Source organism: Schistocerca cancellata, chromosome 2 (genome assembly GCF_023864275.1).
Source record: "Schistocerca cancellata isolate TAMUIC-IGC-003103 chromosome 2, iqSchCanc2.1, whole genome shotgun sequence".
Taxonomy (NCBI): domain Eukaryota; kingdom Metazoa; phylum Arthropoda; class Insecta; order Orthoptera; family Acrididae; genus Schistocerca; species Schistocerca cancellata.
This window is the reverse complement of record NC_064627.1, coordinates 704614725-704628432: the sequence shown is the minus strand read 5'-3', so window position 1 is coordinate 704628432 and position 13708 is coordinate 704614725. Positions and strand designations below refer to the sequence as shown.

At 38.8% G+C, this 13708-nt stretch overlaps 1 protein-coding gene across 1 annotated transcript in view; it reads right to left on the bottom strand.

Annotated features, from left to right (window-relative positions):
• LOC126162493 (zinc finger protein 599-like) overlaps positions 1-13708 on the bottom strand; it is a 64740-nt gene that overhangs the window by 16943 nt on the left and 34089 nt on the right. The window contains exons 12-15 of the mRNA XM_049919037.1: positions 8867-9006; positions 3737-3932; positions 3556-3629; positions 3223-3471 (exon numbers count right to left, since the gene is read on the bottom strand). Coding sequence (XP_049774994.1) covers positions 3223-3471; positions 3556-3629; positions 3737-3932; positions 8867-9006 — 659 coding nt within the window. The remainder of the gene's footprint in view (positions 1-3222; positions 3472-3555; positions 3630-3736; positions 3933-8866; positions 9007-13708) is intronic.

The window sequence follows — 13708 nt, the reverse complement described above, 5'->3', positions numbered from 1 at the left end:
GTGAAGCAAATTTGTGAAGCACTGTTGTGTTACAGAACTCCACCCAACTACAAATATATGCTGGAGAGGCTAAAGACAACATACGCAGTTTGGAGGAAGGAACACAACATTTACATTCCTCAAAAATTGTGTTTACTTAGGATGTGCAGGACAAAGTCAATAATAAGTCCAGTTCCTTCCTGCAACACTCATCTCAGTACCAATGCCTGAAAAAGTTGTAAAAGATCTCTGACATCCCTAGTGTCTGCTGTTGTATTCTTCTGTTCAAAGTGATGTAATTAATAGTGAAGGCAACATTTAACTCCATCACTAGTTATACACAATAGTGCTGTCCCCCTTTTTTATTTTTAGTTTATTTATTCATTTTTTTACCTCTGTGGCATTTTTCTCTTAACAGAACATGATTTTGCAGGAAGTAAATAATAAAAAAATGCCAGTTTCATCAGCAGTGAAAATGTATCTGGGCTCTAGTCCTGTATCAATCGTGGCAATGTAATGTTCTTCCAATAGTTTACACTTTCTGTGACTAGAGCCTCAATTTCTGCATGTACACTTTGAAATGATAGATTATGATGACTGTTTTGAAACAATTCATCCAGCCATTCAATGCACTGAAATTTTCAGTTTCAATCTGTAGAATGATTTCACAAACTTTCCCTCTATGTATGTTTCTACTTATAGGAATTCTTCCACTCCTCAGTCCTCAAAACTACATTAGAAGAGTATTTTCCACATCACTGAATGTAGACATACGAATGTTCCCTGTTTATGGATCTACAGGAATTGTTAGCTTCAGCATTTAAGAACTCTTCCTTATTATTGAATATGTCGCACTTGTAGATGGCGCTAAATCGTAGTTCTTCACCATGTCAAAAATATTTGTGTTAAGATTGTCATCAACGTCACGTATGATCATCAGCTTTCAATGTTTACAGGTCGTAAGTCCATAGAAGTGAAACCGATAACTTCGACACTTTAGTAAACAAACAACTCCACTTTTCACTTTTCATGCTTCGTAGTTCACAGACTCAGTGACAGACATCACATCATGTGGCCCAAATTGCGCAGAAATCTATTTCCGATTTGTTCAACACATGTGCTGGTATCGCAACAAGGGAAGTAGAGTTATTGAACTCCATCTATGCAGGTGCCTACAAGTTGACTAGTTTACCATTTCCTGTGTCACAAGACACAAATATGACCTGTGTGAGACAAAATATAAAGGAATCAGAAACTTACTTGAAAATTTTCAATTTGCAATATTTTTTATGTTTCTTAGTTAAAAGCAGACTTTTTCTTAAAGTTTTGCCGGAATTGAAATAAATATTCATCAAATGCAGGATTTCCTTAAAGGTGGGTTCATTAATGCAGGGTTTTACTGTACATTTAATTACTGATGAGTATGTATGATCATTTACTCTTCTTTTGGCAGTATGAATCTACTACTATCCACTTTCAGTTACAATCTGAATGCTTCATTTCTTTTTAAAATTAAAACAATTTTCAATTCTTGTCTTACAACAACCTTTTCTCTGACTAGCCTCACAGTAAACTGTTATTCATTCTGCCTGCAGAACAGTTCTGAACTCCATTTTGTCATAGCCAAACTCCAATCCCACAAAATTCTAAAATCCTTTCTATCACTTGGCATATCTCACAATGGACTTTCCATAAAAATCCGTCTCCAACTGAGATCCAATCTTCAACAAAGATCACCACCTTTTCCAATTTTCTTCAGTCTAGTCCTCCCCCACATAATCATACCACCTAGACATAGACCATAATAAACTACCTTTGCTCCATTCACAAGATCCTTCAACTTTGTTAGTATGATTTCCGTATCTATTCCCAATCACCTTCTCCAAATTCTACACTGCCGTTCATTCATTTGAAAAAAATTGACCCCTACATAATTATTAATCCTCTTAAAAACCATTGACCTTCAGCGTAAGACCCAAGTTTAATCACACTATGCTGTCAGTTACTTTTATGAGTTTCTTTCAGTGGAAATATAGCTCCGTTTATTGACAACAGCACTCTCCAACCACACAATCAGTCTTATCTTATTCAGTTTCCACCTACCACAAAGTCTGACCCAGTTCCCCAAACACCTCTCTCACTGGGCAAGTCGTCACAGACATGGAACAAACTGACATTTCTGATCTAAAAAGTAATTTTATCTTTATCATACTTCTCAATGACAAGGGTTCCACCAACATTATATTCCATCACTGTGGCTTAGTGGCTGAAGCATTACACTAGCTTTGCCGGACCTCTACTTACTAATCTTATCACTATAATCTCACCACAGAAACACACTGACCAATAACTCCACAAAACATGAGATCTATCACAAAACATGTAACCCAAATCCATCACTCTCATCACACTGGCATTTGTCTGTTATTGTCACCAAAGTTCAACAAACTACTACTCACTGCTAGTAACAAGACTCTCATAGAAATATCTCCTGGCTTTCTTGACCAGCATCGCCTACTTGGCTTGACAACCAACCAGCTGTCTACCTGTACGAATGATCACAGACAATCTGTAGCTAACCACAGATTTTAATTTCTCTGCTGGTAAATCTACTAGAGACCACAATGGCATCAACTTCACAACTCATGCCACTGAGATCTTTTCCTCAGCACCAGCTCCACCGAGCTGTTATTGTTGGAATTCCCTCTCCAGCATATCCCCATAATCCTCCTGGTGTAAACCTTATCCACTTTTTTGACAACTCTCACCCCAATACTGAATTGCCTTCCTATTTCTTTCCTATCCTACATTTCTGCCCACTTTCCACGTCTTTCCAGCCCTCTTTCACATTAACCCGCTCCGACCCCCACCAACAAAACACACTCCACCGCCTAAGTTTTGTTACTCTTACCAAAACTAATCACATTTTGCTATTTTGTCACAATGACACCCCTCCCCCAAAATAATTAATGGGTTAGCACCACCACCACCACCACCATTAATCCATCCATCCCCCCCCTTCCCCTCCTCCTCCTCTCTCTCTCTCTCTCTCTCTCTCTCTCTCTCTCTCTCTCACTCTCTCACTCTCTCATGCATGTAAACAGTTCCCTGTACCATTTTTTTGCTGGTGATTTACACAAATGTATTTATATTATCATAAATATTAGCGCAATTATGTCTAAATTTTAGTGTATTTCAAACCATGTAATTTTTACAGGATACCAACACCAAAAACATACTGACCTGTTCTGGAGGAGCCTCAACATTTTCTACAAAATGAAGTGTTCTTGCTTCATTTGGATCATCAGGATCCTGGTACGTAACATATATGATTTGCTCAACGCTGTTCCCTTGTGCTTCTGTGGTTGTTACTTCACTGCCACCTTCCTGTCCATCTTCCTTTGTCAAGTGATTACGTATTATATTCCAAACTGTTCGGTCAACTGAAGCAGAGCTACTGGAAGCATTGTCTGCTTTAGGATCCCTATGTACCTGTAAGTACACTGCACAATTTTAAAAGAAATACTTCAAAATACTCAAAAGTTACTAACATATTAACCTTGTTTTCAAGCTTACCTTTTTATGTTTTGTGAGATTTGAGCAGTCAGCAAAAGCTTTCCCACAAATATTGCACGTATATGGTTTCTCACCTGCAGGAGCAGAACAAAATGGTAAATATGTTTTAAATGAAATGATTCAGCAATTCCCTGCAAAATAGTAATGGAATTAGAATGTTGGACATTACGTTCTCATTTACCTGTGTGGAGACGTAAATGTTTCTTCAGTGCCCACTGTTCCGTGAAGCCTCTAGCACAGTAATGACACTGAAATGGTCTCTCACCTCTATGCCTTCTGGTATGACACTTCCATGTGTCTTTATGAAGAAAGGATTTATTGCAGTACTCACATTTCCATGGTCTTTCACCTGTATGTCTTTTTACATGGAGTTTAAACTGGAAGACAAAAAGAAACAGATTAATCAATGAAAGTACATAGTTGCAGAGACAGGACTAAAACTTGTGCATACAAATAAAAATCTAAACAAATGAGTTCTCATAAATAGGGCAATACATTTTTTTAATGCTATCTTGAGGTTAACATCATTAAGCTTTTTCTAGCTAGAGAAGTTTTCAAAATTTTGAGAGTATTTCAGCATGTGGAGCATAAATCCTTTCTTCACCTTATTTGTAAATTATTTTGATCCCAACATGGTAGCTAAACAAAAATTGCTTAACGTGCACAAATCCCCTCCATACGACTGAATTAAGATTCAGTGGGGGCATCAGCTCCATATGGTCACAGCTCGCAACAGAATACACAGCTCCTGACGCACTTTTTTCATGAGCCAGCGCTATCCCCTGTTAGCCCAGTTATGCAACTATCCAAATCACAATATCTCACACAAATAAAATTTTGAGTGTGTGTGTGTGTGTGTGTGTGTGTGTGTGTGTGTGTGTGTGTGTGTGTATGCGCGCGCGTGCATTTTGTACTCTAGGTCATGAAAAGACCTCTTATGAAAGTTTTCATTTTCTTTCGTGTGTGCCTGTCAATAACTCAAAACATATGCAATTTGGTGAGAGATCTCCTTTATGCCAAATAAGCTTATGAGCAGCTTATATATATATATATATATATATATATATATTAAAAAAAAAAGAAAAAAAAAAGAAAAAGCTGATATGAAAGAGACAGTGGCCAAGAGTCTTAAGGCATGCATTCAGATCACTGTCAACTTCCATATGCATGCATTCAAAAAACTTATTGCAAAATTTTGGAACTATCCATCTATATACCATACATACTTGCTCTATTTAACTACAGTAACCACGTATGAATATCTAGTCATAAGATTTATACCACTTGGTGTGAGGTGATGAAATTTGTGCACAAAAGCTGATTTCAGTAAAAGCAAGATCATCAAATGTGTTCTTGGAAACTATTACGCCATGGACCTGAGATGTACAACTTCATTATTTTTTTAATGTCCTAATGAGGTGAGCTGGTCCAAAAGATACTGCATAGTGATCTTTGATCTTCATTTTCTATTATGTAATGACCCAGGAAACTACTTTCAAGCAGCTTCCTACTAGTATGGTACAGTTACTCCAAACTGGCATGTCCCAGGAGGTTGGCCTCCCCTTGTTCCATATCGGAATAACATTGAAGCACTTCTAAGAGAGAAAAATCTTGTTCATCAGTCCCACTGTTCTGTAGAATAATTAAGCAAGTGCCATAGTTGTTACCTTCATGTGCTGAAAGTGATGACCTTACATGTGCTTGTTGTCTGGACCCCAAGCAGATTAAAGCATTGTCAGGTAGCACTCCTTTCTTTATGTGCACATTTTATAAGCTTGTGACTACAGACCCATTCCATGTTATGTCTGTTTTGTGTTTTTTATGACTGCTGTGTCAATCTAACAGTGGCAAGTTAATAAATTGTGTAGTAAATGCTACATCAAATACTTTACTGAAACTTCTGTGTGTGTGTGTGTGTGTGTGTGTGTGTGTGTGTGTGTGTGTGTGTGTGTGTGTGTCAAACTAATGAAATTGGGAGCCTGTGCAACAAACAAATTTTAACAGTGCATCAACATCTCTCAGTCTATCTCATTCACAGCACTTGCAAAAGACAACTAATAATCATTGAAACACTGTGCAGATAAAGTGAACAAACAACCCAGAGTGAAACACAGTGATTTGCCTCTCATAAAGTACGGAATGTGAGTAAAAATCAAATTTTAAAGTACATTTGCAATGATATCCTTAAAAATGCCACATTATGTACCAGTCTGACCATCGAGCCTATTCATCGTATCCTACAATCTACAGATTCTCCAAATGACAATACCTAGGAATACTTCAGGGGCTTGAAACAAAAGAGGATGACAGATCACAAAAAGACAACTAGTTTCTATTTCATTTAGGGGAGGATTCAATGGACAACAGAGACAATGTGCATGCTCACTTTCTGGTTTCAACAGTGTACACATGGAATTCAAGTTATAAAATAAAACATGTAGATTTTTTAAATCTTGATTTAATGAACAATTTTGTAGCATTTTAAGGATTCATCCAAAATATGAGAATATAAACAGCATATTTTTCAACTCTCAGTTATGGTATTTTGTAATCACTCTAATTAGTGATTTCCGGAAACTATGTCTGTAGTAGATGGGACAATGGTTTCTCTCTTTATTTTCAAGCACATGAGCCTGCAATAACTACAGAAACTCAGTAAATGTAGTTTTCAACAAAAACAATGTTGCTAAACGGTACATTTATTATCACCACTTTCTGCCTTTAATATCACTTTACCCACACATTTCAATTTTGATACATTAAAATCATATCAAAAGGAAAATACAAGTGTATTATGTTTGTAAATCTCTATTCCTACAAAATATCTTAAAATGAAATTGCACTTTTCTCTGACTATTCTACTATGTGATAGTAGCAACAGCCACCAATGTGACGCATGCTCTCACTGACTATTACTCAAATGCATTCCAATTCAAATGGCTGAACTAACACCTTACGAAGAATTCTTACTTTCTTCATCAAACTTTTTCATTGTCTGTGAGTGAGATCATCATTTATCTTATGCTAAACTCTACATTTACATCACTACTCTGCAATTCTCACTTAAAGAGCTTGGCTGAGTGTTCACGGAACCACTTCTAGACTACTACTGCTCCACTGTTCCAATCTGTAATAGCATCTGGGAAAAACACACACCTAAATCTTTCTGTGCAAGCTCAATCTTCTCTTATCCTTTTATACTGGTCATTTCTCCCTGAGTAGGTGGGAGTAAATAATATATTTTTGTTCACTTAAAGCATGCTGGATGGCAAAAGGCAGCAACTTACTACGGTTCAATGAAATTCCAAATCATCAAGTTGCGCTGGAGTACACCATTTAAATAAAAACAAACTTCAGTGCAATTTTGGCAGTTCTCCAATTTCTCTGAATATATTTCTGCATTCAGACAGGAAACGTGATTAAAATTTTGTAAAAAAAATCTTGTCACAAAGCAAAATGTCTTTGTTTTAAGGATTACAGTACAATATACAGTACACTGTTGAGCCAAAACATTACGACCACTGCCCAATTGGAGCTGGGAAGCTCACTGGTGACACTGTAGACTGTAGCACTAGAAGGATAGTATACAAGCAGAGCACAGACAAATGTGAAATCGTCCTAGTGATGAAGTATGTCACACAAATAGAGAAATCCACTGACATAAGTGACTTTTACAAATTGAAGATTGTTATGGATTAGTGTCTAGGGACGAGTGTTCAGAAAGAGCAAAGCTGATTGGCTGCTCATGCGCTAATGTTGTGAGGACCTATGGGGAAACATTAATGATGGTGAAACCTTTAAAAGGCGACAAGATGTTAGATGTCTACACCTCATTAAAGAATGTGGAGGTTGGAGGCTTGCCCACTTTGTAAAGTGGGATAAATGACAATCTGAGGCAGATCTCACGACAGATTACAAAGCCGGGGCAGCCATTGGTGTTTCGGAGCACACCATTGACTGCAAACTGTTAAATATAGGGCTCCACAGCAGACAACCTCCTAATTTTCCCATGATGACCAAATGGCATCACCAATTAAGACTGCAGTGGGCATGGGATCATCTGAGATTAGATTGTGCATGAAACAAGGCACCTGATGAGACTAATTATGTTCCTTGTTGCACTAGGCTGATTGCGATGACCTGATACATCGAAACTGGGTGAATGGCTGCTTGAAACATGCACCACATTTTAGACACAGGCTGGTGGGGCAATATCACTATATGGGGGACATTCATCTGGGTTTTCATGGGACCTATAGTATTAGTCTAAGGCACCATCAGAGCTGTGGACTATATGAACATTACTGTGAAGCACCTGCATTCCTTCCCCTGCGGTGATCACATCTTGTAGCAGGACAACTGTCCACATTACAATGCCAGAAGAGTGCTAATAGTGATTTGAGAAACATGACAGTGAACTCATATTGATGCCTTCGTCACCAAATTAGGCTGATCTGAACTTGGAGGAATGCACCTGGGATGCTATCTGGTGTCAACTCCACGCCCACAAAGCACCAGCCCGTAATTTATGTGACTTGCGTGATCTGGGTGTAGACATTAGGTGCCAAAGGCCTTGTTGAATCAATGTATTGCATTCCAACAATGCAACATTTTTAAGCTGGTAGTCATAATATTTTGGTTCATCATTGTAAAACAAAGATGATGTAACCTACCAAACGAAAGTGTTGGTATGTAGCTAGACACACAAATAAACACAAACACACACACACAAAATTCAAGCTTTCGCAACCAACGGTTGCTTCATCAGGAAAGAGGGAAGGAGAGGGAAAGACGAAAGGGTGTGGGTTTTAAGGGAGAAGATAAGGAGTCATTCCAATCCCGGGAGCAGAAAGACTTACCTTAGGGGGGAAAAAAGGACAGGTATACACTCGCATACACACACATATCCATCTGCACATATACAGCCACAAGCAGACAAGCAAAATGTCTGCTCGTGACTGTATATGTGCAGATGGACGTGTGTGTGTGTGTGTGTGTGTGTGTGTGTGTGTGTGTGTGTGTGTGTGCGCGCGCGCGCGCGCGCGCGCGCGCGCACCTGTCCGCTCCCGGGATTGGAATGACTCCTTACACTCTCCCTTAAAACCCACATCCTTTCGTCTTTCCCTCTTTCCTGATGAAGCATCCGTTGGTTGCGAAAGCTTGAATTTTGTGTGTCTATCTACATACCAACGCTTTCGTTTGGTAAGTTACATCATCTTTGTTTTTAGATGTATTTTTCCCATGTGGAATGTTTTCCTCTATTATATGTTTTCCTTGTATGTTATGCATGCACTACAAAATTATTACCTACCTGTGACGACGTTGTGAATTTTCGGCCACAAAAGTCACAACAGAAAGGTTTTTCTCCTGTATGTATTCTCAAATGTTCTTGTAAATTTCCATTTTGTGAGAAACTTTTATTGCATACATGGCACTGATAAGGCTTTTGACCTAAAGTGTTTGAAAAGTACACTGTTACATTCTGCAGTTATTCATTTCTTTACAAAAATTAGTAATTGTTGAACATTTTTGCACTAATAATACGTATATTCTATGAAGGAATCTTATGACTGACTGTTATCATTTGCTTCTCATTCTTTGAAATTACTCAAATAAAATGAAATATAATAAACATAAGTAATCACATCATCATCATCATCATCATCATCATCATCATCATCCAGAAACTTAAACATGATTTTTCAGTTACTTATTTCTCATTGGTGTTTCCATGGAAATTAATGTCTCTCTTTTGTTAACACTCTCAGCTCTGGGCAGGGGCAGATAATGGGACTGTGTTGCAAATAATATTTGTGCAGTACTTTACAGATCTGTACCTAGTGGAATAGTTCATGATGGGAGGATCTCTTCTTAGTATCCAGTCTCTGCAAAGAAACTAGTGAAGAAATAGTGGCAACTGCACAACAGGTGTGAAACAGAGCTTAAGAGTATAAATAGGTAATGTACTTTGCTGTCAAAAGGGCAATGCCTGAAGCTTTCAAGAAATAGTGTAGCAGAATCTTATCTAAGGATCTCTAACAAAATACAAAGAAATTCTAGTCATATGAAAAGCTGTCTGTGGCATCAAGTTATGTCCAGCCAATCATGGATGACATCCAAAGGCAGAAATGTACTTTTGACTGTTCCTTTACGAAGGAAAATCCAGGTGTGCTACCGCATTTTAATGCCTCCACAATTGCAAAGATGAGTGATACACACATTAGTATCATCAGCACTTATAAACTGCTGACATTTTTAAAACTGAACAAATCCCCATGCTCTGATGGAATACCAATCAGATTCTATCTGGAATTTACAGCTGATTTAGCTCATGTTTTAACCTTAACCCAATAACGCCTCGTGTTGCCATATGGCAATGGTGCATGATTCTCTTAAATATTTTCCTACGTATTCAAATTTCAAGCTACAGTGTTGGGGAGCATTTCCATCAAAGCAGAGAAGAATGTTGGTTTCTGTCTATCTGTTGTGCTATTATCCATGTGATCAAATGTATCTGGACATCTGGCTGAAAATGACTTACAAGTTCGTGGCGCCCTACATCGTTAATTCTGGAATTCAATATGGTGTTGGCCACCCTTAGCCTTGATGGCACTTTCACTCTCGCAGGCATACATTCAATAAGGTGCTTGACAGCCCATTCTTCACAGAGTGCTGCACTGAGAAGAGGTATCGATGTCAATCAGTGACGCCTGGCACGAAGTCAGTGTTCCAAAACATCCCAAAGGTGTTCTACAGGATTCAGGCCAGGACTCTGTGTAGGCCAGTCCATTACAGGGATGTTATTGTCACGTAACCACTCCGACACAGGCCATGCATTATGAAAAGGTGCTAAAGTGTGTTGAAAGATGCAAGTGCCATCCCCAAATTGCTCTTCAACAGTGGGAAACAAGAAAGTGCTTAAAACATCAATGTAGGCCTGTGCTGTGATAGTGTCACGCAAAACAAGTGCAAGCCTTCTCCATGAAAAACACGACCAAACCATAACACCACCGCCACCGAATTTTACTGATGGCACAACACACACTGGCAAATGACATTCACCAGGCATTCACCATACCCACACCCTGCCATTGGATATTGGATATTGTGTACCATGATTAGTCACTTCACACAACGTTTTTCCCTTGTTCAATCGTCCAATGTTTACACTCCTTACACCAAGCACGGTATCGTTTGGCATTTACTGGTGTGATGTGTGGTTTATGAGCAGCCACTCGACCATGAAATCCAAGTTTTCTCACCTCCCACCTAATTGCCATAGTACTTGCAGTGGATTCTGATGCAATTTGGAATTCTCATGTGATGGTCTGGACAGATGTCTGCCTATTGCACATTATGACCCTCTTCAACTGTCTGCGGTCTCTATCAATCAACAGACGAGGTCAGCCTGTACACTTTTGTGCTGTATATGTCCCTTCAGTTTCCACTTCACTATCACATCAGAAACAGTGGACCTAGGGATGTTTAGGAGTGTGGAAATCTCGCATACAGATGAATGACAGAAGTGACACCCAATCACCAGACCACGTTCGAAGTCCATGAGTTCCACGGAGTGCCCCATTCTGCTCTCTCACAATGTCTAATGACTACTGAGGTCGCTGATATGGAGTACCTGGCAGTAGGTGGCAGCACAATGCACCTAATATGAAAAACTTATGTTTTTGAGGGTGTCTGAATACTTTTGATCACTTAGTGTATATTCTGGAAACCACTGTCAGGTGCGCAGCAGAAGGTACATCCCATTCTGTCAGTTATTAGGCTTTCTTCCTGTTCCAGTCATGTATCAAGTGTGTGAAGAGAGAGTTATTGAATGGCTCTGTGTGAATGCAGTAATTATTCTAATCTTATCCTCATGATCCCTATGTGAGCGATAAGGGGGGGGGGGGGGGGGGGGGACGGACGACGACTTGGCGTGTATCCCTTGAGTAATCACTTAAAACCGGTTCTTGAAACTTTGTTAATAGACCTCCTCAGGATGATTTACGTCTGTCTTCAAGAGTCTGCCAGTTCAGTTCCTTCAGTACTTCTGTGACACTTTCTCATGAATTACACAAACATATGACCATTCGTGCTGTTCTCCTCTGTATATGTTCAATATCCCCCATTAGTCCTATCTGGTACATGTCCCATACACTTGAGCAAATATTCTAGACTTGGTCACACGAGTGATTTGTAAGCACACTCCTTTGTAGGCTGAATGCACTTTCCAAGTATACTACCAGTAAACCGAAATCTACCACCTGCTTTATCCATGACTTAACCTATGTGATCATTCCATTTCATATCCTTACAAAGTGTTACATCAGGCATTTGTATGAGTTGGCCAATTCCAACAGTGACTCACTGGTATTACAGTCACAGGATACTACATTTTTTAGTTTCGTAAAGAGCAAAATTTTACATTCCTGATCATTTCAAGCAAGTTGCCATCAAGTAACTTCAAATGATTTTAGTAGTTAGAGACAGGATAGAGGGAAAGAAGAAAGGGGGATACACTTACAGGATGTTGTTTGCATGAGGAATCCTCTTCCGTGCACATTCATGATAGTATCAGGTTATTAGTTACCAAGAGTGGAATGAATTTCCCTGAATCCACACAATGCTAATATGTAACTACCATTTTCTAGAGCCGTCTTTCTTGCACTGTTACTAAAGGTGATGTTGCTATTTATACAAATACAGACACTTCCTGGGTCACAAGTTCCTTCCACCAAGATTTTGAAAATGATCCCACATATTAGGCCATGTCATCTTTCTTCTACACAAGCAATGTTTTGTCCCCTCTTCTGGAATCTTCTTTGAATTTTGTGTTGTTCACAGTTAACTGAACACTGTTTATCAAGCTTGGACATAATTAAGAGGGGACAGTATCACAACATTGACAAATCCAGGTTTCATGCAAGTCCAGAAATGCTGTCTCAAGGTACCCCGTCTCAGTGCAATGGTAATATCTGTGTATGCAGTTAGTCTTTGCATAATCTTCTCTGGTGCCTTTCTTCTGCCAATTGCTCTACTCCTCATTGCAAACTCACAACTACATTATTTGTTTACACACTATGTTTAGGTATTTTATTTTCTCTGTTTTTTTACTATGGTCATACAATTTCTTACAGTAATATTTCACTATATATGTTTAGTTGTCTTGGGGATATTCTGTATTTCAGTTATTCTTTCAGATCTGTACTACTATTGTTGATCCTTCCAAAGTCTTGTTCTTTATGATTTTGGAGTGTTGAAGATGTTGATCATATACCATACTTAATTTTGGATGTAGATATTTTTGGGTCTGTTTTTTCAGCATTTTTCTGAGAAGATTTATCTGAATATTGGGCAAATTTATGTCTTTGGCATATATCATCAGGAAATGGAGAAAATGGAGGTAGTGTATATGTCACTGTAGACATGAAACTCAAATACACTGAGGCTGAAATTAAAACTCAATGTGGAAATTTTTGGGCAAGACTCAGTATCAGGGGTGGGCATAAAATGGTAATTGGATCCTCCTTTTGCCCACCAGACTCATTTCCTGATGTAACCAAAAACTGAAGAGAAAACCTGACTTCGCTTGTATGTTTAAGTCCCCAATCATACAGCAATCATCAGTGGAAACTTTAATCATCCAACAATCAATAGGGAAAATTACAGTTTTGTAAGTGGCGGGTGTGAGAAGACATCCTGTGAAAGATTACTAAACACCTTCTCTGAAAACTACCTTCAACAGGTAGTTTGGAACCCTACTCATGATGGAAATATACTAGATCTAATTGCAACAAATACACCTGACCTCTTTGACTATGTCCTCATGGTGGTTGTTGTGGTCTTCAGTCCTGAGACTGGTTTGATGCAGCTCTCCATGCTACTCTATCCTGTGCAAGCTTCTTCATCTCCCAGTACCTACCGCAACCTACATCCTTCTGAATCTGCTTAGTGTATTCATCTCTTGGTCTTCCTCTACAATTTTTACCCTCCATGCTGCCCTCCAATACTAAATTGGTGATCCCTTGATACCTCAGAACATGTCCTACCAACCAATCCCTTCTTCTAGTCAAGATGTGCCACAAACTTCTCTTCTCCCCAATCCTATTCAATACTTCCTCATTAGTTATGTGATCTACCCATCTAATCTTCAGCA